Genomic DNA, 24,496 nt, shown 5'->3' with positions numbered 1-24,496 from the left:
CCATGTACATAGATCCCTGAAAGTTGCCACCCACGTTGATAGGGTTGTTAAGAAGGCGTACGGTGTGTTAGCTTTTATTGGTAGAGGAATTGTGTTTCGGAGCCATGAGGTCATGTTACAGCTGAACAAAACTCTGTTGCGGCCGCATTTGGAGTATTGCACGCAGTTCTGGTCGCCGCATTATAGGAAGGACGTGGAAGCTTTGGAACGGGTGCAGAGGAGATTTACCAGGATGTTGCCTGGTATGGAGGGAAGATCTTATGAGGGAAGGCTGAGGGACTTGAGGCTGTTTTCGTTAGAGAGAAGAAGTTTAAGAGGTGACTTAATTGAGGCATACAAGATGATCAGAGGATTAGATAGGGTGGACAGTGAGAGCCTTTTTCCTCGAATGGTGATGTCTAGCACGAGGGGACATAGCTTTAAATTGAGGGGAGATAGATATAGGACAGATGTCAGAGGTAGGTTCTTTACTCAGAGAGTAGTAAGGGTGTGGAATGCCCTGCCTGCAACAGTAGTGGACTCGCCAACATTAAGGGCATTTAAATGGTCATTGGATAAACATATGGACGATAAGGGAATAGTGTAGATGGGCTTTAGAGTGGTTTCACAGGTCGGCGCAACATCGCGGGGCGAAGGGCCTGTACTGCGCTGTAATGTTCTATGATAAATAGATTGTGTGAGGAGGATGAATGATAGAGTTTGTGGGATCTTTCCGTGACAGATGGGTGTGAGGGGGCATGAAGTGTGTGTCAATGTTAGCTATTCGGATGGGAATATGAGGTTATTCTTCGAGAGAGAGAAGAAGTGAGAGAGAGATCAGTAAATGGAGTGCAAGGTGTGTTCCGCTGAGGCCTGCTGAACAACAGAACGGGAAAGGCAGAGTCTGAAAGTTAACATTTGGACGTGGAATGCCGTTCCTGCCCTTATTTCTTGATCTACTTTTGACCATACTTGTTTGATTTGAGAGGCCGACATTCAGAGTCAGCAGTATGACCTCCAGGGAAGCATTAGAGAACCAGTGGTGAGGAAAGATCTTCCCACATTCCCAAATGCATCCATCCTTCTCCTTGCCCTATGTTCCTTGATAGACCTGCAATTGAACCATTCTGATCATATCCAGCCCCCACAGTAACTCCATCCCCACCATGCCAGTAGCAGATCAATTAATGTAAAGGTTGTGCCCATAAACTCAGTCTGTGAACCTGAAGGTTTCGTACAATTGATTTTTGTCAGTGAGCAACGCTACTGGCAATTAGCTGTGTTCGTATAAAAATCATATCTTGTTCTCATTTTTATTTCCTATGTGTAGAACTCCTGCATTGAAGATGAGCTACGGTATCTGCTGGCCTCCCTACCACAGTCTGAAGTGGATCAGTGCGTTCAGTACTTTACTTCTCTCGCTTTACGAGAAAGTAATCAGTCTTTGTCAGCGCAAAGGGTAAGCTTTGAAATCCAGTTCTGTGCATTGCAACATTGCTGGAAAATGTACTACTTTCGGATAAGATGATACCCGTTTTTAGATGATGTCTAAGGCCTACAAATGCAATATGTCCAATGGTCTTCAAATACACTATTGCTCTTTGGTTGACCTATTTAAAACCTTCCAGTTGGAGTAAATCATAGAATCATAGAATTTACAGTGCAGAAGGAGGCCATGCGGCCCATCGACCTGCACCGGCTCTTGGAAAGAGCACCCTACCCTATCCCCATAACCCAGTAATCCCACCACCCAACACTAAGGGCAATTTAGCATGGCCAATCCACCTAACCTGCACATCTTTGGACTGTGAGAGGAAACCGGAGCACCCGGAGGAAACACACGCAGACCCGGGGAGAACATGCAGAATCCGCACAGACAGTCACCCAAGCCAGGAATCGAACCTGGGTCCCTGGAGCTGTGAAGCAATTATACTACCGTGCTGCCCATGATATCAGAGATTGTGCAGCCTCTAACCGATGGGGTTAAACTACTTTAAGCTCAGAAAGAAAATTTTGTGCTAGACTGGCTCAGTATTCCTGCCTGTGAATTGGAAGTACATGGAGTCAAACTCTGGTTAGGCCTTCACACATACTAGGCTGACAGTATGATAGCACTGAGCAAATGCTGTATTGTCACAGAGGCCATCCTTCAAATGCTAGCAGCATCTGTGGAGAGAACAGAGTTAACGCTTCAAGCCCAAAATAACTTTTTTGGAACTGGAGAGAGATAGAAATGTAATGGATTCTATACTGTTGAAAAAATGGGGAGGTGGAACAAAATAGAAGGCCAGGGATCGTTTACAGGGAAAGAAAGATTAAATGACAAAGATGTCATGGAGCACAAGACAAAGAGGGTGGTAATGACAATATTAAAGACTAAAGCTTTGGTCCAGAGTAGGTGTTAATAGCAGAACAACGGTCATCATATGTGCTAATAGTAGAAAAAGAGCCAGTAGGATCTGACAGTAGAAACATGAAAACAACACTGGCACTCTGGGGGCCAGGAGGAGGGCGTGGGTTGTGTGGTGGGGGGGGGGGGGGGGGGGGTGCAGGGGGCAAGCCTACAGCTAATGTGTGGTGGATCAAAATGGAAGATAGAGCTCAAGCTCTGACATTATTGATCTCAATGTGCAGTCCAGAAGTTTTTTTAGTGCCCTATTAGAGGTCCAGCATTTTCTGTTTTTTCAGATTTACTATTGAGTTTTACAACACTGTGACTGTGCAATATCTTAGCTAGAATGATCTAAAATGAATCTGACTGTTCTGCTCTCTTCCCATTACCCTGTATCTTTGTTTGCATCAAATATTTATCCAATTTTCCATTAAAAATGCAATGATCTCTGCTTCAACTATTCCCTCAGACAAATCAATCCAAAATTCATTATCTCTCTAAATTAAGAAATTCCTCCGAAACTTTCTCCTCGGTGATCAATGTAAATTGATGGCTTCATCATCATTCAGGCTGGTTTAGCACACTGGCTTTTAAAGCAGACCAAGGCAGGCCAGCAGCACAGTTCAATTCCCGTACCAGCCTCCCCGGACAGGCGCCGGAATGTGGCGACTAGGGGCTTTTCACAGTAACTTCATTGAAGCCTACTTGTGACAATAAGCGATTTTCATTTTTTTTCATTTTCATTTCAGTCACGACTCAAACAAATTACCCGAACAAAACTCTTAATAGAAAAAAACGTCCGATTAAATCTCCTCTTATCTTTCAATGAGAAAAGTTCTAGCGTTTGTAATTTCTTATCGTAGCTAAAGCTTGCCAGTCCTTTATTTTCCCAAAGACATACTTTATTCATAAGATTTATAAAGGTATATTACAAAGTTCAAAGTTAATTGTAAATAGACTGCAGATCTGATTATTTCTTTCACCACAGTATGTGGCACTGTTAAGATGCCACAAAGATGATGCTGTAAGTCACAGTACTATACAGACAGACTGGTCCACAGTTATCATCCCATTTGAAGGATGGCACTTGTGACAATGCAGCATTTCCCCAGTACGGTCAGTCTAATGTGTTTGAAGTCCTGACAGGGATTTGACTCCATGAGGCAGGAATACTACAAACTGAGCCAAGTTGGCATAAGAAATACAATCACAGGCAATATTTACAATATTCATTTGACATTCCTTTTAATCATTGTAAGGATTTGACTCTGCATGTTCTATATGGCTTTAATTTTCCTTCTGTAATGGCACACCAAACGTTACACACAGCACTGTAACTGGTCTAACTAATTGCCTTGTTCAAATGTATCATTATCTCTTCACGACTGCACTATATCCACCTCTTTATAAAATAACAATATATGAGGCCCTTTTTATGACTTTACCTACCTGCACTGACACTTTCAAGTATTTTTGTATTTCGACCAGCAGGTGTGTCTGGTGACCCCAAACCTGTATGGTTTTTCACAGTCATGTACAGCCCAGGTCTGATGACACAGGTTTAATAGTAAGAAGTCTTACAACACCAGGTTAAAGTCCCAACAGGTTTGTTTTGAATCACTAGCTTTCTGAGCTTACTCAGGTGAATGAAGCAGTGGGTTCCACAGACACATATATCGACAAATTCAATGATGCAAGATGATAATTTGCGATTCTTTGCAGGTAATTAAGTCTTTACAGGTCCAGATGGTGCGACTGGAGAGAGGGATAATCACAGGTTAAAGTGGTGTGAATTGTCTCAAGCCAGGACAGTTGGTAGGATTTCACAAGGGGGGCTTCGTCCGTCAGTCTGATGACGACTAATTTTCCGCAAAGAAGTCGACGAATGGTTGCCACCTCCGGTTGAACCCTAACAGTGAACCTCTCAAGGCGAACTTAATTTTCTCCATACCGATTGCCAGGTCTCCGACTTTGGGGGCTTTGAGACCCTCCATGCTAATAGTATCCGTCTCCGGGCTACCAGGGAAGCAAAGGCCAGAACATCTGCCTCTTTCTCCTCCTGGATTCTCGGGTCTTCTGACACCCCGAAAATCGCCACCTCTCGACTCAGCGCCACCCTTGGTTTTAACACCATGGACATGACATCCGCAAACTACTGCCAAAGTCCCCTAAGCTTTGGACATGTCCAGAACATGTGGACATGGTTCGCTGGTTTTCCCGTGCATTTTGTGCAGCTGTCCTCCACCCCAAAGAATCTCCTCATCCGGGCCACTGTCCTGTGAGCCCGGTGAACAACCTTAAATTGTATCAAGCTAAGCTTGGCACATGTTGCGGATGCGTTGACGCTCCCCTCCCTACCCACCCTCTGGAAATTACCCTGTCCTGAATCCCCCTTAGCGGTAGGAGCGGGAAGGTTGACACCTGTTTACGAAGGAAGTCTCGCACCTGCAGATACCTGAATTTTTTTCCCCTCGGCAGCCCAAACTTTTCTGCCAACGCCCTAATACTCAGAAAGCTCCCCTCTATGAACACATCCCCCATCCTCTCAATCCCCCCCCCCCCCCCCCCCCCCCCCTCCTGATCATGGCTGTATTAGCCGCCCAGTACAGTTACTAAAATTTGGCAGTGCCAACCTGCCGTCTCCCCGACTCCGCTCAAGCATTACCTTCCTTACCCACGGGGTCTTGCCCACCCAGACGAAGCCCATGATCACTCTGTTGACCCGCTCAAAAAAGGACCGCGGAATAAAGATGGGGAGACACTGAAATACAAATAGGAATCTCGCGAGGACCGTCATTTTCACCGTTTGTACCCTCCCAGCCAGCCAGAGACAACGGAAGCGCATCCCATCTCCGAAAATCTTCCTTCATTGGTCCACTAGCCGGGCCAGATTCAATCTATGCAGTCGGTCCCATTCCCGCGCCACTTGGATGCCCAGGTACCTAAAGCTACCCCCTACTGACCTAAACGGCAGCTCTCCCAGTCGCCCCTCCTGTCCCCTCGCCTGAACCACAAACATTTCACTCTTTTCCATATTTAGCTTATGCCCCGAAAACTGGCCAAATTCCCCTAGAATCTTTATGATTTCCTCTATTCCCTCGACTGGGTCCGAAACATACAGAAGCAGATCATTCGCAAAGAGCGAAACCCTGGACCCCACCCACCTGGACCCGTCCCCTCCAGCCCCTTGAGGCTCTCAGAGCAATTGCCAGCGACTCTATAGCCAGCGCAAACAACAGTGGAGAGAGGGGGCATCCCTGTCTCGTCCCCCGGTGCAGTCTAAAAGAGTCCGATGTTGTCCTGTTCGTCCGTACACTTGCCACAGGAGCCTGATACAGCAACCTGACCCAGTCAATAAAGCCCTGCCTGAATCTGAACCGTTCCAGTACCTCCCACAGATAATCCCATTCTACTCGATCAAAAGCCTTTTCTGCATCCATTGCGATCTCTTCCTCCACCTCCCTACCTTCCGGGGGCATCATGATCACATTTAACAGCCTTATTACATTGGCAACCAACTGACTACCCTTAACAAACCCCGTCAGGTCCTCCCCAATAATGTCCGGAACACAATCCTCAATCCTGGAGGACAGGATTTTGGCCAGCAACTTATCATCCACATTCAACAGCGAGATCGGCCTGTAGGACCCTCACAGTTCCGGGTTCTTGTCCCGCTTAAGAATCAGCGAAATCATTGCCTGTGACATCGTCGGGGGCAGCACCCCTCTTTCCCTTGCCTCGTTGAACATCCTCAACAACACTGGCCCCAATAGGGCAGGATGGTGGCGCAGTGGGTTAGCCCTGCAGCCTCACGGCGCCGAGGTCCCAGGTTCAATCCTGGCTCTGGGTCACTGTCCGTGTGGAGTTTGCAAATTCTCCCTGTGTTTGCGTGGGTTTCGCCCCCACAACCCAAAGATGTGTAGGGTAGGTGGTACGCAAAAATTGGCCCTTGATTGGAAAAAATTAATTGGGTACTCTAAATTTATTTTTTAAAATGAAAAGAAAAACACTGGCCCCAATATCCTCAAGAACTTTTTATAAAACTTCACTGGGTACCCGTCCGGACCCGAGGCCTTACCCGCCTGCATGGCCTTCAAGCCCTCCACTATTCCTCCCAGCCCAATTGGGGCCCCTAGCCCTTCTACCCGGTCTCCGACCACCGTTGGGAAATTCAGCCCCTCCAAGAAGTGCCTCATCCCGTCCGGCCCCGTAGGGGGTTCCAACCTCTACAGCCTGCTGTAGAAATCCCTAAATGCCTTATTCACCCCTACTGAATCTCCAACCAGATTCCCCTCACCGTCCTTTACTTTAGCTATCTCCCTCGCTGCCTCCCTCTTCCTAGTAAGAAGTCTTACAACACCAGGTTAAAGTCCAACAGGTTTGTTTCAAACTGAGGAAGGAGCAACGCTCCGAAAGCTCGTGTTTGAAACAAACCTGTTGGACTTTAACCTGGTGCTGTAAGACTTCTTACTGTGCTCACCCCAGTCCAACGCCGGCATCTCCACATCATCCCTCTTCCTAAGCTGCTATGCAAACACTCTGCTGGCCTACTCTCCATGTTCATAAATCCAGTCCGTACACTTGCCACACCGTTCTCAGCTTCTCCACTGCCCTCCCTGTGGTCAGCAAGCTAAACTCTGCCTGTAACCTCCGCCGTTCCCTTGAAAGCCCTGCCTCTGGGGTCTCCGCATACCTCCTATCGATCTGTACTATCTCCTTTACCAGTCGGTCCATCTGTGCCCTGTCAACCAGGGGCTGGTTTAGCTCACTTGGCTAAATCGCTGGCTTTTAAAGCAGAGCAAGCCGGCCAGCAGCACGGTTCGATTCCCGTACCAGCCTCCCCGGACAGGCGGCGGAATGTGGCGACTAGGGGCTTTTCACAGTAACTTCATTGGAGCCTACTCGTGATAATAAGCGATTTTTCTTTTTTTTTTTCATTTTCTCCCTATGAGCCCGGATCGAGATCAGCTCCCCCCTGACCACTGCCGTCAGTTCTTCCCAAACTACCGCTGCTGAAATTTCCCCTGTGTCATTGACACAGCTCTGAATACATTTCCTCAGCTGCTCGCACACCCCTTCATCCGCCAAAAGTCCCACATCCAACCTCTAATGCGGGCGCTGGTTAAAGTCTTTACTAACCTGCAGGTCAACCCAGTGCAGTGCATGGTCTGAGATTGTAATCGCTGAATACCCTGTGTCCACTACCCCAGCCAGAAAGGCCCTGCTCAGAATAAAGAAATCAATCCGGTATCTTTCCCAGTGTCCTCCTAATAAACACCACATCGTCCCAATTTGGTGCATATACATTAACTAATACCACCTGCACCCCCTCTCACTTCCCACTGACCATAATGTACCGACCTCCCATGTCCGAGACTATTCTACCTGCCTCAAACACCATCCGCTTATTGATCAGGATCGCGACCCCTTTGGTCTTTGAATCTAGTCCCGAGTGAAACACCTGGCTTACCCATCCTTTCCTCAGTCTAACCTGGTCCGTTACTTAAGGTGCGTCTCCTGCAACATTACCACGTCCGCCTTCAATCCTCACGTGCCTTTTTGACCGGCCCATTTAACCCTCGAACATTCCAGGTGATCAGCCTCCGCCGATCAGCCATCCCCTTTTTTGGGCCCGCCTCCATCCCGTGTTCCGCGCCTCCACCGGTCCATGCCCAGGCAGCCCCGACCTCCTCTATACCCCTCAGCCCAAATTCCTCCCTTGTCAGCAGAACATTCCCCCCCCCCCTCAGTAACAGCACCCTGTAACCCAACCTTTTTCCTAAACGAAATATATGCACACCCTCCACTGCGCTTCCGAGAGCTAGGTCACCCAGCTAGCATGGTGGCCCCCATGCCCGGCCCCAGATCGTCTCCCACCTATTGTTCACCCCCTCCCCCCGCTCATACAATCAAACTCCAACATCAAACAATCCTCCGACAATTGCCCAACAGAAAAACACCAAGATCAAAACAAGCTCACCTCCATCCCCCAACAGTGCAAATGAAAACTTTACCTCACTCAGCTCTACTACTGGTTCCAAATCAATGCCAACGGCATCACCAACATCTTCCATGAAACGCGAAACGAGAAACTTTTTACAAAAACAGAGAAACAAAAATAAAAGACAAAAAGATGAACGTTGCAGCCAAGTTCAAGAGTTCTCAGTCCACCACCAGCCCTTTTCTTTTCGCAAAGTCCAACTCGAAGTAGAAGTGCTGATCATCATCCTAGAATTTACAGTGCATATGGAGGCCATTCGGCCCATCGAGTCTGCACCGGCTCTTGGAAAGATCACCCTACCCAAGCCCGCACCCCCACCCTATCCCCATAACCCAGTAACCACACCCAACACTAAGGGCAATTTAGCATGCCCAATCCACCTCACCTGCACATCTTTGGACTGTCGGAGGAAACCAGAGCACCCGGAGGAAACCCACGCAGACACGGGGAGACTCCACACAGACAGTGACCCAAGCCGGGAATCGAACCTGGAGCTGTGGAGCAATTGTGCTAACCACAATGCTACTTTGCTGCGTGACCCAGAGACTGGCTGGGTTTCACAGTCCATACTTCACCTTTTTCTTGAAAAGGATCGCCCTGATCTGGTTGAAGCCTGTTCTCCTCCTGGCTCCACACTCTGGTCTTGGTAAACCCACAGGATGCTGTTGTCCCACTTACAGCTCCATGTCTGCTTGGCCCACTGTAGAAAATGCTCCTTATCCGAGAATCTTGGAGGGGGGATCTTCCATTCGCGGCTTTCTCGCGAGTGCTCTGTGAGCCCTATCCACCTCCAAGGGTCGGGTGAATGCCCCCTCCCCCAGCAGCTTCTCAAACATGTCTGCGATGTATGCCCCAGCGTCCGTACCTTCGGACCCCTCCGGGAGCCCGACAATTCTTAGGTTCTGCTGGCGGGACCTATTTTGTAGGTCCTCCACCTTCTCCAGGAGCTTCTTCTGCTGGTCCCTCAGCATCCCCACCCCCACCTCCAGCTCCACCGCAGTCTGATGCTCCTCCTGCTCAGCCAGCGCCATCTCCACCTTCTGGATCGCCCGATCCTGGGCGTCCAGACTAAGCTGTAACCGCTCAATCGACTCTTTTATCGGGTCCAAGCAGTCCCGTTTCTGCGTAGCAAAGCCTTCCTGAATGACCTGAATGACATGGAGCTGCTCCACAGACTGCTAGGTCGACAAGCCAAAGGGACAGCCATGCCTCCTGTTGCAACTACAGCCCAAGCCTTCTCTATCTTCTTGTTTCTGTCCTTATGAACACTTCTACTCCTTTCTTCCATGCACTGAAGTGGGAATTCAGTAGAGAATTGCCATTCACATCCGTTTTGTAATTCAAGTCCGTCAGAAATTTGGGGGGAAAGGTCCAAAAGTCCGACCAGAGTGGGAGCCACCAAATGTGCGACTTATTCCTTCATAGCCGCCACCGGAAGTCCGCTCTGGGGAAGTTCTAGATGACGAAGGGTTCCCTGTCGGTTGTGTCCCGTGTTTGTCTTCCTCTAAGAGACGCACCTGTGGGAAAAGGACCGACTTGGGTCAGAAAGGATTGGGTGGGACAGACATACCATTCATGCTGCGGGATGAGAGCTAGGGGACTAGTCATTCTGCTTGATAAGAGGATGATGTTCAGGACTTCCGGTGGCGACTATGCTGTGAAGAGTCGCACATTTAGCAGTTCCCGCTCTTGGTGGTTTTTTGATGGCTTTTAAGCTGATTTTCGCAGAAATTTTTTCTAATATAAGTGGATAAAAGTGACAGAAGGAGGAGGAGATATCCTGTGGAATTAAGTTCGAAAAATAATTGCAGAAGAAGGAATCAAAAGTTGGTTGGAAGTGAGGAGCTGAGCTTGGTGGCTGCAGTGGCAGATAAGCGAGATCCGGCTGCGCCGGCCCAATGGTCGACAGAACAGTTGATTACATACCTGGATGAGAAGTTCGCCCGGCACCGTAAGGAGTGTGCGGAGGTCCTGACCAAGGTGGTTGCCTGGATAAACTGTCCTTGGGTCTTCACTGTCACATCCATCCAGTCAACAGGCTGTTGACTGGATGGATGTGACAGTGAAGACCCAAGGACAGTCGATCCAAAAGCTGCAGGAGCAGGCGACGGAGCAAGAGGAGCAGTCCACTGGGATGGCACTGAAAATTGGTATTTTACAAGATCGACAAAAGCGGTTTGCTGGAAAAGGTGGAGGACCTGGAGAATCGTTCCCGCAGGCAGAATGTTCGGATCGTTGGTCTCCCGGAGGGAAAGGAAGAGTTGGATGCCGGTGCGTACGTTGTGAGGATGTTCAAGAAAGTGATGGGGGCAGAGGCGTTCGACAAGCCGTTGGAGGTGGACCGGACCCACAGGGCACTTATGCGCAAGCCCCAGGGTCATGGGTCCCCGAGGGCATTGGTGGTGAGGTTTCACCGATTCCTGGACAAGGAACGCATCATGAGATGGGCTGGGGAGACATAACGGTTCGTATGGGAAGAAGCTGAAATCCAGGACTATCAGAACTTGGGAGCAGAACTTGCTGAGAGGAGGGCGAGTTTCAATAAAGTTAAAGCGGTGCTGTATGCGAAGGGAATTAAATTTGGACTTCTCTACCCGGCCCGTCTTTGGGTAACCCACGAGGAACGGGAACTGTATTTTGGCTTGCTGGAAGAAGTAGCGGGCTTTATGAAAGACAATAACCTGGGGGACCCATAAGGACTTAATAAAAAGAGAAAACTGGTTGGTAGCGATTTACACTAAAATGTTCTGTGCTGCACTGTAACTTGAGTTGCGATGACCGGGAAGAGAAGGTGTTTTTTCTTTTTGAATTATTATCTAACTTTGACCTTTCAGTATCTGTACTGAGGTACAGTTTCTTCCTTTTTGTTCGTGTTTGTAAAAAAAAAGGTTAAAAAAGGGAAAATAATAATAAAGGGAAAAAAAAAGAATGGGGCGTGGAGGTGGGGGTAGGGGGGGGGGGGGGTACTGCTGACGATTACAGAACTGCTAGGAGGCTGGAGATGGAGACTAAATGGCGGTTGCCGCCGATGGGCGGATCTGGCCTCGGCAAGGTCATGGTTGATCAACAGGGGAGGAGGGGGGCAAGGCCTCCCCGACCAGACTGGTTACGTGGAATGTTCGTGGCCTGAATGGGCCGGTCAAGAGGGCCCGTGTGTTTGCACCCTTGAGACAGTTAAAGGCGGACGTGGCCATATTATAGCAGACATACTTGAAGCTGGGGGATCAATTTAGACTGAAAAAGGGATGGGTCGGGCAGGTGTTTCATTCAGGATTGGACTTCAAAACAAGGGGGAGTAGCCATCCTGATTAACGAAAGGGTGGCGTTCGAGGTGGAGAAATGGTGACAGACCCGGGAGGCAGATTTATCATGGTGAATGGGAAACTGGAGGGAATGACAGTGGAAACTGGAGGGAATGTCAGTTTGCACTGAGTGCTGAATTTGGTGCATTTGAATGCTATAGTGAGTTTGGTGATTGAGAGATAATAAGGGTTCATTTTTATCTAAAGTCTAGTCTTTCTTTTATTTAGTTAATTAACTTAAAAGTTGCTGTTTGGGTTTAGACCTTTTGTAGCTCTTGGGGTGGTGACCTACCGGGGGAAGGCCCGAGCAGCCAGGTCTCTGGCACTGAGTCTGGCTCTGGGGCTCAGAAGGTAAGTGGGGAGAATAGAAAAGCAATAGTGATAGGATACTCAATGGTTAGGGGAATAGATAGGAGATTCTGTGGTCGCAAGCAAGACTCCCGGAAGATATGTGGCCTCCCGGGTGCCAGGGTCCAGACGTCTCTGATCCTGTCGTCAGGATCCTTAAGGGGGAGGGTGAGCAGCCAGAAGTCGTGGTGCACATTGGTACCAACGATGTAGGTAGGAAAAGGGGTGTAGATATAATAAATGAGTTGAGGGAGTTAGGCTGTAAGTTAAAAGCCAGGACAGACAGAGTTGTCATAGATCATAGAATTTACAGTGCAGAAGGAAGCCATTCAGCCCATCGAGTCTGCACCGGCTCTTGGAAAGAGCACCCTACCCAAGGTCAACAACTCCACCCTATCCCCTAGTAACCCCACCCAACACTAAGGGCAATTTTGGACACTAAGGGCAATTTATCATGGCCAATCCACCTAACCTGCACATCTTTGGACTGTGGGAGGAAACCGGAGCACCCGGAGGAAACCCACACACACACGGGGAGGATGTGCAGACTCCGCACAGACAGTGACCCAAGCCGGAATTGAACCTGGGATCCTGGAGCTGTGAAGCGATTCTGCTATCCACAATGCTACCGTGCTGCCCTGGTCATCTCTGGTTTGTTGCCAGTGCCACATGATAGTGAGGCTAGGAATAGGGAGAGAGTGCAGTTGAACACGTGGTTGCAGGAATGGTGTAGGAGGGAGGGCTTCAGGTATTTGGATAATTGGAGCGCATTCTGGGGAAGGTGGGACCTGTACAAGCAGGATGGGTTGCAACTGAACCAGAGGGGCACCAATATCCAGGGAGGGTTTAAACTAATTTGGCAGGGGAATGGGAACCGCATTTGCAGTCCAGCAACAAAGGTAGCCGATGTTCAGGATGTCAAAGCGTGTAGTGAGGCAGTGGGAAAGGTAACACTGACAAAGGAGAGTATTTGCAGGCACGGAGATGGGGTGAAGTGTGTATACCTCAACTCAAGAAGCATCAGGAATAAGGTGGGTGAACTTAAGGCATGGATCGGTACTTGGGACTGCAGTGTGGTGGCCATCATGGAAACTTGGATAGAAGAGGGGAAGAAATGGTTGTTGGAGGTTCCTGGTTATAGATGTTTCAATAAGAGTAGGGAACGTGGTAAAATATTGGGGGGGGGGGGTGCATTGTTAATTAGAGATAGTATAACAGCTGCAGAAAGGCAGTTCGAGGAGGATCTGCCTACTGAGGTAGTATGGGTTGACGTCAGAAATAGGAAAGGAGCAGTCACCTTGTTGGGAGTTTTCTGTAGGCCCCCCAATAGCAGCAGAGATGTGGAGGAACAGATTGGGGAAACAGATTTTGGAAAGGTGCAGAAGTCACAGGGTAGTAGTCATGGGTGACTTCAACTTCCCAAACATTGAGTGGAAACTCTTTAGATCAAATAGTTTGGATGGAGTGATGTTTGTGCAGTGTGTCCAGGAAGCTTTTCGAACAGAGTAAGTAGATTGTCCGACCAGAGGGGAGGCCATATTGGATTTAGTACTTGGTAATGAACCAGGGAAAGTGATAGATTTGTTAGTGGGGGAGCATTTTGGAGATAGTGACCACAATTCTGTGACTTTCACTTTAGTAATTTGATATGGTTCCCCACGGTAGGCTATTGCAGAAAATAAGGAAGTATGGGATTGAAGGTGATTTAGCGGTTTGGATCAGTAATTGGCTAGCTGAAAGAAGACAGAGAGTGGTGGTTGATGGCAAATGTTCATCCTGGAGTTCAGTTACTAGTGGTGTACCGCAAGGATCTGTTTTGGGGCCACTGCTGTTTGTCATTTTTATAAATGACCTGGAAGAGGGTGTAGAAGGATGGGTTAGTAAACTTGCAGATGACACGGTCGGTGGAGTTGTGGATAGTGCTGAAGGATGTTATAGGATACAGAGGGACATAGATAAGCTGCAGAGCTGGGCTGAGAGGTGGCAGATGGAGTTTAATGCGGAAAAGTGTGAGGTGGTTCACTTTGGAAGGAGTAACAGGAATGCAGAGTACTGGGCTAATGGCGAGATTCTTGGTAGTGTAGATGAACAGAGAGATCTCGTTCTCAATGACACCTTCTCAATGCTGGGCTGAGAAGTGGCAGATGGAGTTTAACCCTGAAAAGTTTGAGGTTGTTCATTTTGGAAAGACAAATATGAATGTGGAATACAGGGTTAATGGTAGGGTTCTTGGCAATGTGGAGGAGCAGAGAGATCTTGGGGTCTGGGCTCATAGATCTTTGAAAGTTGCCACTCAAGTGGATATAGCTGTGAAGAAGGCCTATGGTGTGCTGGCGGTCATTAGCAGAGGGATTGAATTTAAGAGCTGTGAGGTGATGATGCAGCTGTACAAAACCTTGGTATGGCCACATTTGGAGTAATGCGTGCAGTTCTGGTCGCCTCATTTTAGGAAGGATGTGGAAGCTTTGGAAAAGGTGCAAATGAGATTTACCAGGATGTTGCCTGGAATAGAGAGTAGGTCTTATGAGGAAAGGTTGAGGGTGCTAGGCCTTTTCTCATTAGAACTGAGAAGGATGAGGGGTGACTTGATAGAGGTTTATAAGATGACCAGGGGAATAGATCGAGTAGACAGTCAGAGACTTGTTCCCCGGGTGGAACAAACCATTGCAAGTGGTCATAAATTTAAGGTGAATGGTGGAAGATATAGGGGGGGGGGGATGTCAGAGGTAGGTTCTTTAGTCAGAGAGTAGTGGGGGCATGGAATGCACTCCCTGTGGAAGTACTTGAGTCGGAAACATTAGGGACCTTCAAGCAGCTATTGGATAGGTACATGGATTACAATAGAATGGTGGGTTGTAGATTAATTTGTTCTTAATCTATGACAAAAGTTCGGCACAACATCGTGGACCGAAGGGCCTGTTCTGTGCTGTATTTTTCTATGATCTATGTTCTGTAGTGCTGGTGAATATATACGCCCCAAACTGGGACGACGTCGCGTTTGTTAGGAAGATGCTGGGAAAAATCCCTGTCCTCGACTCGCACCGGTTGATCATGGGGGTGATTTTAATACGGTCTGAGATCCTAGGATGGACCAGTCGAGTTCTAGGTCAGGGAAAGTGTCAGCAATGGCAAAAGAGCTGCGAGGTGCTGATCTGTGAAGATTTCAGAAGCTAAGGAGTAAGGAATATTCATTCTACTCACATGTTCACAAGGTGTACTTCAGGATCGATTTTAAAAAATATATTAGACAAAACATTATTAGCCGTGGTAGTGGATACAGAGTATTCAGCAATCGTAATATCGGACAATGCGCCACATTGGCTCAACCTACAGGTGAACACGGTCAATTCTCAGCGCCCACAGTGGAGGCTAGATGCAGGGTTGTTCCAGACGATAAGATATGTGAGCGAGTGAGGGAGACCATTCGGGGATATATAAACACCAACGACACGGCAGAGACCGCGGCTGGGGTGGTGTGCGAGGCATTGAAAGTGGTCATCAGAGGGGAATATATTTTGATTCGGGCCCATAGGGAGAGGGCTGAACGGGTGGAACTCGATAGGCTAGTGGAGAAATCTTGTGCGTGGATAGGAGATATTCAGAGTCTCCAAATGAGGAGCCCCTGAAGGAGAGTCAGAGACTTCAAATGGATTTTGGGCTCCTTTCCACAGGCAAGGCGGAGGGTCAGCTGAGGAGGGTAAAAGGGGCATTGTACGTATATGGGGAGAAAGCTAGTCGGATGTTGGCGCATCAGCTGAGGAAGCAGGAGGCGGCAAGAGAGATAGGAAAAATTAAGGATGTGAGGGGGAAAGTAGTGAGGGACCCGGGTGCGGTTAATGATGTGCTCCATGTATTTTCTAGCCGTTTTTACGAGTCTGAAGCCCTGGCGGGGGAGGAGGGAATGAACCAATTCGTGGGGAGGCTAGAGTTCCCGATGGTAGATGAGGAGTTGGTGGAAGTCTTGGGGGGCCCAATTGGGCTCGGTGAAGTGATAGACGGATTGGGGGCAATGCAAACGGGTAAGGCCCCGGGAACTGACGGATTCCCAGTGGAATTCTACAAAACGTTTTCGGAGCTAGTGGGACTGCTGTTAGTGAAGTCTTTCAATAAATCCAAGGAGTTAGGAATGGTACCCCAACAGGCATCAATCTCTCTCATCCTGAAGCGAGACAAGGACCCGGAGAGCTGTGGATCGTACAGACCAATTTCCCTTTTGAATGTGGATGCTAAATTACTGGCAAAGATCTTGGCCACCAGAATAGAGGATTGTGTCCCAGAGGTAATAGGTGAGGATCAGAGATCAGACGGGGTTCGTGAAGGGCAGGCACCTGACGTCCAATATGACTTCTCAATGTTATAATGATGCCAGCCGAGGGGCGTGAGGCTGACGTAGTAGCGATGGACACGGATAAGGCTTTCGACCGGGTAGAGTGGAAGTACCTATAGGATATCTTAGGCAGGTTTGGGTTCGGGCAGGGATTTGCGGACTGGGTCCAGCTGTTATATCAGGCCCCGGTGGCAAATGTGAGAACCAACCAAGCCCGGTCAGAATATTTTAATCTCGGGAGAGAGACAAGGCAGGGATGCCCGCTCTCCCCATTACTGTTTGCCCTGGCCATAGAGCCTTTAGCAATGGCCCTCAGAGCATCGAGTGCGTGGTGGAGAATAGCGAGGGGAGCGGGGTGGAGCACAAGTTTCTCTTTATGCTGATGACTTGCTGCTTTATGTTACAGACCAGGTGGGGGGGTATGACCAAAATCATGCAGGTACTGGGAGAATTTGGGCGATTTTCAGGCTACAAGCTGAATGTGGAAACAGCAAGATGTTTGTGATCCAGGCGCGGGGACAGGAAAGGTGACCTTTTAAAGTGGTGGTGGGGAGTTTCAGATATTTAGGGATTTAAGTGGCTAAAGAGTGGGGGCCGCTCCACAAGTTAAATCTGGGCAAAGCGGTCGACCAAATCAAAAGCGATTTCCACAGATGGGACATACCGTTATGGGTATGGGACGTTAGCGGTAAGGGTCCAGACGATGAAGATGACAGTTCTCCCAAGACTGCTTTTCTTTTTTCAATGCCTTCCGATTTTTGTCCCAAAGGCTTTTTTACAAGAATAAATGTAGCCATTACAGGTTTTGTATGGGCGGGGAAAACCCCCGAGAATAAAGAGAGCACTTCTGGAGCGGGGTCGCATGGAGGGGGGCCTGGCCCTCCCGAGCTTTATTAACTATTACTGGCCGGCCAACATATCGATGGTCAGGAAGTGGTTAGTGAGGGAGGGGTTGGCCTGGGAGTGAGTGGAAGCGGCATCCTGTAAGGGCACGAGTTTGGAGGCTTTACTAACGGTGCCCCTGCTGTTTTCGCCGGCTCGGTACTCTACAGCCCTGTGGTGATGGGGGCAATGGAAGCAGCACATGGGATCAGAGGGGGAGTTAGTCTGGTCTCCGATCTGTAACAATCTCCGGTTTATCCCAGGGAGGCTGGAAGGGGGCTTCTGGAGGTGGCAGCAGGCAGGGATCGAGAGATTTGGGGACTTATTTATTCAGGAGGGCTTTCTGACCTTAAAGGCACTGGAGGAGGAGTTTGTGTTACTGGGTGGGAATGGGTTTCGATATCTTTAGGTCCGGGACTTTATCAGGAGGCAGGTTCCAAGCTTCCCTCTCCTCCCCCTGAGGGGACTACAGGACAAGGTGATGTCAAAAGCTGGGGAGGATGTCAGAGATACAAGGAGTTGATGGAGTGGAAAGGGGCCCCGATCAAGGAGGTGAAGCGGAACTGGGAAGAGGAGTTGGGAAGAGAGCTGTCGAGAAGACCTGGTACTGTGCAATCTGATTGACCATATCAGGTATGCGTGGGAGGGGGTACGCGTTGAGCTGCGTGTACCAATTGATGGTCTGACTGTAGTCAACGACCATCCTATTTTTCTCCCCAGTTTTCAGAACTACCACTTGAGCTCTCCAGGGGCTGTTGCTGGCCTCGATAATACTTCCCGTAGCAGCCGCTGGACCTCAGACCTGATGAAGGTCCTGTCCTGGGCGCTGTGCCGTCTGCTCCTGGTGGCGACGGGTTTGCAATCCGGGGTGAGGTTCGCAAACAGAGAAGGCGGGTCGACCTTAAGTCGTGAGACTGCATACAGTAAGGGGTGGTAGGGTTCCGCCAAATTTCAGGGTTAGGCTCTGGAGGTTGCACTGGAAGTCCAGGCTGAGTAGCAAGGCAGCGCAGAGGTTGGGTAGGACGTAGAGCCGGAAGCCGCTGAACTCTGCGCCCTGGATGGTGAGGGTGGCGGTACAGTACCCCCGGAGCGCCACGGAGTGGGATCCGGAGGTCAGAGAGATTTTCTGGTCAATGGGATGTACCGTGAGGGAGCAGCGCCTTACCGTATCGGGGTGGATGAAGCTCTCATTGCTCCCGGAGTCCAGAAGGCATGCTGTCTCCTGTCCATCGACCTTCACTGTCATCGACGCGGTCAGGAGGTTGTGCGGTCGGGACTGGTCGATCGTGATGGAGGCGAGACGCGGCTGGTGTTGGAAGGCCATTGGCTGGTCGGCGGCGGCGGCTGCAGGTGATGAGCTGCCCGATGAGGTGCCCGACGAGCAGGGGTCCTGGGGAGGGGAGGATGGCGGCGCCCATAGGGCGCATGTGGCGGGCGGTGTTAAAGATGTTGGCGTCTACGGGCCGCACGTGTCCTGAGGCAAGCAAGATGGCGGCGCCCACGGGTCACACATGGGGGGTGCAGGGACAATAGCGGCGATCGAGCGGGCCTGGCACACAGCAGCGAAATGTCCTTTCTTCCCACAGGCCTTGCAGAGCGCGCTCCGCGCCGGGCAGTGCTGCCAGGGGTGTTTTGTCTGTCCGCAGAAGTAGCACTTGGGTCCCTCGGGGTTGGTTGGCTGCCGCACGGCGCAGGCCTGGGGTTGGCTGGGGGCGGTCACTGGTGGGGTCCACGGTGGGGTGTTCGCTGGCAGGGTCCAGGATACCCAGGAGGGGTGGGCTGTGCGGTCGGGTGCGTATGCCTGTACGTTGTGGGAGGCGACTGTGAGATCGTGAGTTTCTTGGTCGCCGCGAGGTCGAGGGTAGCCCCTTCTAAGAGGCACTGACGGATGTAAGCTGACCCTATGCCCGTAACGAAAGCGTCCCTAATTAGAAGTTCAGAATGTTCAACAGCCGAAACGGCCTGGCAATCGCAGTCCCTCGCCAGGGCGTGCAGTGCACGCTAGATCTACCCCCATACCTGCAGTACAGGAGCCTTACCGTAATTCAACTCAAATGCAATATATACAATACAACAGTTGTGACTACCACAAGCTGGAAATGGAAAAGTGGGAAAAAGCCTTCAAGAGAGTTAATTCATCTTCGTTCTGTGCCAGACTTAGCCTGATCCAGTTCAAAGTGGACCACAGGGCCCACATGACGGTAGCCCGGATGAGCAGGTTCTTTGAGGAGGTGGAGGATAGATGTGGGCGTGTGGGGATAGTCCGGTTAACCATGTGCATATGTTCTGGGCATGTCAGAAGTTGAGGGAATTTTGGCAGGGATTTGCGGAGAGTGTTGGTGAATTGGTTAGGGCTGGGAGCAGGGTTCACCGCCTGGGTGAAACCCCTGTACCGTGCTCCCACTGCGAGGGTGAGGACCAACACCACCAGCTCTATATACTTCCAGTTGCACAGGGTCACAAGGCAGGGATGCCTGCAGTCCCCACTCCTCTTCACGCTGGCGATTGGACCACTGGCCTCAAGAGGTGAGAAAAATTGGAAGGGGATCCAGAGAGGGGACAGAGAGTACAGAGTCTCATTTTATGTGGATGTCCAGCTCTTCTACATCTCGGACCCCCAAAGCAGCATGGACAGGATCATGAAGCTCCTGAAAGAGTTTGGCGCTTGCTCGACTACAAACTCAACCTGAGCAAAAGTGAAAACTTCCCAGTGCACCCGCAAGATAGAGGAGCAGCGCAGGAGAGACTACTATTTAAACAAGCCCAAAACAAATTCCGCTACCTGGGGATCCAAATTGCCCACGACTGGACACGGATCCACAAATGAAACTGACCAGTCTGGCCGAGGAAGGTGAAAAGAATCTGCAGAGGTGGAACACACTTCCACTCTCCCTGGAGGGGAGGGTGCAGACGATTAAAATTAACATATTCCCTAGGTACATTCCCATCCTAGACAGGCAAGCACTCTACAAGCCCGGTGGTAATAGCCACGTTCCGGACATAGAACCAGTTGAGGCAACACTTCAGCCTGACTGAAATGTCCGCCATGTCCCCCATCTGCAACAATCACAGGTTTGTGCCAGCCACAATGGACGCCTCCTTTAAAAGGTGGAAACAGATGGGGGATATTGACAGTTATGGACTTCTACACCAATGACAAACTAGCAACTTTAGAGGATCTGACAGAGAGGTTGCAACTACCCAAAAGGAATGAACTACGACACTTACTAATCCAAAACCTCCTCTGTAAGGAGGTGACAACATACCCAGGACACTGAATGATAGAGGAGCTGTTGGACGTGGGCGACTTAGGAAAGGGGAACTGCAGGGATCACTACGGGCGACTGTTAGGAGAAGCATGCTCCCTGCTGGACGAGACACGGGAAAAATGGGAGTAAGAACTATGGATAGAAATAGGGTGGGGATTCTGGAGCGAAGCACTAAACAGGGCAAACTCCACCTCCACATGCGCAAGGCTTAAACCGAATGCAGCTGAAAGTGGCACACCTTTTTAATAGATTTAGAGTACCCAGTTCATTTTTTTCCAATTAAGGAGCAATTTAGCGTGGCCAATCCACCTACCCTGCACATCTTTTGGTTGTGGGGGCGAAAACCATGCAAACACGGGGAGAATGTGCAAAGGTACATGATTAATTTAAAAAGCTACACTATTAGAAGGAGAATGATATGACGTTACAGGATGTGTAGAAGATCTGAACCCTGTTGTCTAATCTTTTGTGTTTCAGGGAGGCTTGTGGTGTTTTGGGGGAAATGGGCTTCCTTACGCACAGAGTCTTAGCTCTGTTCCATCTGAGAAGGTTGAATCATTTTGCTTGCAAGCCCTTGCTAAACATTCTAAGGTAAAATTTAATTTTTTCCCTGAAACCTCTGAACTAAAATATTTCATTTTCTCTTGAGGTAAAACTAAGCACTTCTTTTTATATGTATTATGATCTTGTAAGTAACGATTGACCATTCCACTGACTAAATTATCTGTTATCAAGTAGTATTTGGATGATGAATAAATAAGAACGGAAGAATAAGAAAATCTATCTGCCTGTTCTATCATTTGAATCTCAACTTTTGAGAGCCTGCATCAATTTCATACCAATGCTGAATAGTTCAGAAGTACAATTCAAAAAGTACAGTGGGCTTCATTTCCGTTCATGTTTTAAAAAATGATTATCATTTTTAAAATGCCATTGCTGCCTTTTCCCTTTCCCTCCATCTGTTCTGGTGGCTGGGATATAGTTCCTTAGTTGATGGTCATCCTCTGTCTGCTACTGTGCCAAATTGACCATTAGTGATGGTGAATATTGACAAGCTTTTAAATCATGGGATCAGCACAACCAAGCCAGCACCTGTTGTCTTATATTTGCATAATCACACCTTCAGCATCTGGATAGTCCTCTGAAGCAAGTTTCAGGGTAATTAAACAACCCTACAATGATCATGGCTACGTTGAACTAATTCAGCCAAGTCTGGAGATTTTATCTGTGACACTGATCTGTAAGGTTTACCTAGATACACTCGCTAAGTAAAGCATTTGGGGAGCTACAAATGAATATTTCGGTATGACTGATAGAAAATAAATTTGAATAACGCACTTGCATTGTCGTTATTATCTGCTCTAAACAGGTTCTTCATTTTTTCTTAAGACACACTTTATTTTCACATAGATTGACATATGGATGAATGCATGGCTAAAGAGGTAGTTCAGGAGGATGGGCTTTAGATGCCCCCCAGAAAATGGCACCCCTCCTTTGTGCCTTCTCCACAGGCTTCAATGAGCCACCCCTGCCCCTACTTTTCCCAAGGTACCCAATCCGTTCTGGATCAAAATCCCCAGACTCGTCTTTAGTCCGGCATCTATTTCCCTTCTGCTTGCCACTGCTTGTAGTCCCAGCAGCAGCCATTGCTGAGTTGTGGTGCTGCTGGGACTTCTCCGCTGCCAACCAGTCAGATTGGCTGGAGCTCTCGAGAAGAGGACTTTCTTTCCCTGAGGGGCAGAATTCCTACTCTCAGCTTGTTAAGGTAGCCCCAGTATATTGTTGCTGTAGGGCATTATCTTGTAAATCTTTTCTACTGGAGGCACCAGTCTGCTGTATATATCCCACACAGTCTTTTCTACTGGGGGTGGGGCACCAATCTGCTGTATATATCCTGTTTTATGTAATTTGGAATAACACAAGCTGCCACTTGATGCAGTTTTGAGTAAAAGATGCTCCAGACTTTGAAGTGAGTTCAGTGTGTTTTATTGAACTCTTAGCATAGTTCTCAATGAATTTGACTCTCTGCTAATCTAAATGTAGTAACTCAGTCTCACTGAACCAGCCTTGCTCTAAGCCACGAGCTGGGGTGTGATGCTGAGGATACACCCTGTCTCACTCTGTAGATGTTGGTCTGTGGAAAGGGGCGGTGTATGAGTACCTCATCCCTTTTATAGTCAGATACCACCCCTGAGTGTCCTGTGAGTGTCCTGATTGCTCATTGGTCGTGTCCTATTCTATGTGTTCATTAGCTGAATTTTTGCATATCATGACATCTCCCCTTTTTTTATGTTTTTTTGGCGTATGTGAATGTATTTACATGTGAATGAGTCTGTCTAACGTGACTGACGGAGGACAACTGAACAGAGCAAATAAAACAAACGTTCGCAAGTCCAGCCTCTGACGCTTGCGCCTGATACTGGTCGACCGCCGGATAGGTGGCGGAGGGGACGATGGCGCCTTGACAGGCGGGATGGAAGCCTGACTGGTGGCCTCGTGGTGCGAGGTATCAGGAGGTGACAATTCAACATATGGAAATGGAGGAGAAAGTGGTTGCGGGCAGGAAACTTTGTGGATTGCCCGTCAATTCCTTCGCATGATGGAGCCACCAGCCATACGTACAACATAAGAGTGGGGCACGGCCTGTCGAACAACGCCAGCCGGGGCAGACCACTCACCATCCGGTATCTGGATCCTGACAGTGTCTGCCAGGGATAGCATGGCCAGATCGGTGGCATGGGCATCATAGCCCTGCTTTTGACGGTCTCTGAGCTGCTGCATCTTCTGCAGCACCGGGAGGTGATCCAGGTTGGGCAGGTGTATGGCTGGAAGCGGCGTCCGCAGGTCCCTGTTCATCAGGAGTTGAGCTGGCGACATGCCAGTGGACAGTGGAGTCGCCCTGTACGCGAGCAGTGCAAGGTGTATGTCGGACGCAGAGTTCGCGGCCTTGCAGATGAGCTGTTTCACAATGTGCACCCCTTTCTCGACTTTTCCATTGGACTGCGGATAGTGCGGACTGGAGGTGACATGCTGGAAATTGTATGACCTGGCAAACGTGGACCATTCTCGACTGGTAAAGCACGGACCATTGCCGCTCATGACTGTGATTGGGGTGCCATGTCTTGAGAACGTCTCCTTACAGACTTTGATGTCAGTCCGAGAGGTGAGGTCCGGGAGCGCCAGCACCTCAGGGTAATTCAAGAAATAGTCGATGATCAATACATAATCGCGACCATTCGCACGAAAGAGGTCGATGCCAAACTTGGACCATGGAGAGGTCACTATGTCATGCTGTTGGAGCGTCGCCTTGCTCCACGCTGGCTGGAACCGCTGACAGGTAGCACAGTTCAGGACCATGTTCGTCCTGGCTGATGCCGGGCCACTGGACAACTTGCCGGTCTCTGCGTCTGCATTTCTCGACGCCCAGGTGTCCCTCATGAATCTGGCGCAGCACCAAGCTCTGAAGACTGAGCGGAATGACAATCCTGTCCAGCTTGAGGAGGGATACCATCAATCACCGTCAGGTCGTCCTTCACATTGTAAAATTGTGGGCACTACCCTTTCTGTGAGCCATTGGTGAGGTTGTGGGTGATGCGCTGCAAGAGGGGGTCCTTGTCTGTCTCATCACGGATGAGAACTACCTTCTCATCTGTCGCCGGGAGAGTGCTAGCAGACAGCTGCACCTGCGATTCGATGTGCTGGATGATCTCCAGCGGCTCACTGGGCGAGGTGACGGAGAGGGACAGTGCATCAATGATGATGAGCTCCTTGCCAGGTGTGTACACCAAGTTGAATCACTGGTTGAGAGTGCTAGGCCTTTTCTCATCAGAACGGAGAAGGATGAGGGGCGACTTGATAGAGGTTTATAAGATGATCAGGGGAATAGCTAGAGTAGACAGTCAGAAACTTTTTCCCCGGGTGGAACAAACCATTACAAGGGGACATAAATTTAAGGTGAATGGTGGAAGATATAGGAGGGGGATGTCAGAGGTAGGT

At 49.3% G+C, this 24,496-nt stretch overlaps 1 protein-coding gene across 5 annotated transcripts in view; it reads left to right on the top strand.

Moving 5' to 3' along the window:
- Nucleotides 1-24,496, top strand: part of serac1 (serine active site containing 1) — a 192,665-nt gene that overhangs the window by 63,472 nt on the left and 104,697 nt on the right. For all 5 annotated transcript variants that reach the window (XR_005461303.1, XR_005461304.1, XR_005461305.1 and 2 more), the window contains 2 exons: nucleotides 1,310-1,438; nucleotides 20,978-21,091. Coding sequence is in view for 2 of the 5 variants with exons in the window: in XM_038802404.1 (XP_038658332.1) it covers nucleotides 1,310-1,438; nucleotides 20,978-21,091 (243 nt within the window). In the remaining 3 variants the exon portion in view is untranslated. The remainder of the gene's footprint in view (nucleotides 1-1,309; nucleotides 1,439-20,977; nucleotides 21,092-24,496) is intronic.

This window comes from Scyliorhinus canicula, chromosome 1 (assembly GCF_902713615.1).
Source record: "Scyliorhinus canicula chromosome 1, sScyCan1.1, whole genome shotgun sequence".
In the NCBI taxonomy this organism is placed as follows: Eukaryota; Metazoa; Chordata; class Chondrichthyes; order Carcharhiniformes; family Scyliorhinidae; genus Scyliorhinus; species Scyliorhinus canicula.
The sequence above is the reverse complement of the archived record's forward strand: the minus strand, read 5'-3'. Positions and strand labels throughout refer to the sequence as shown.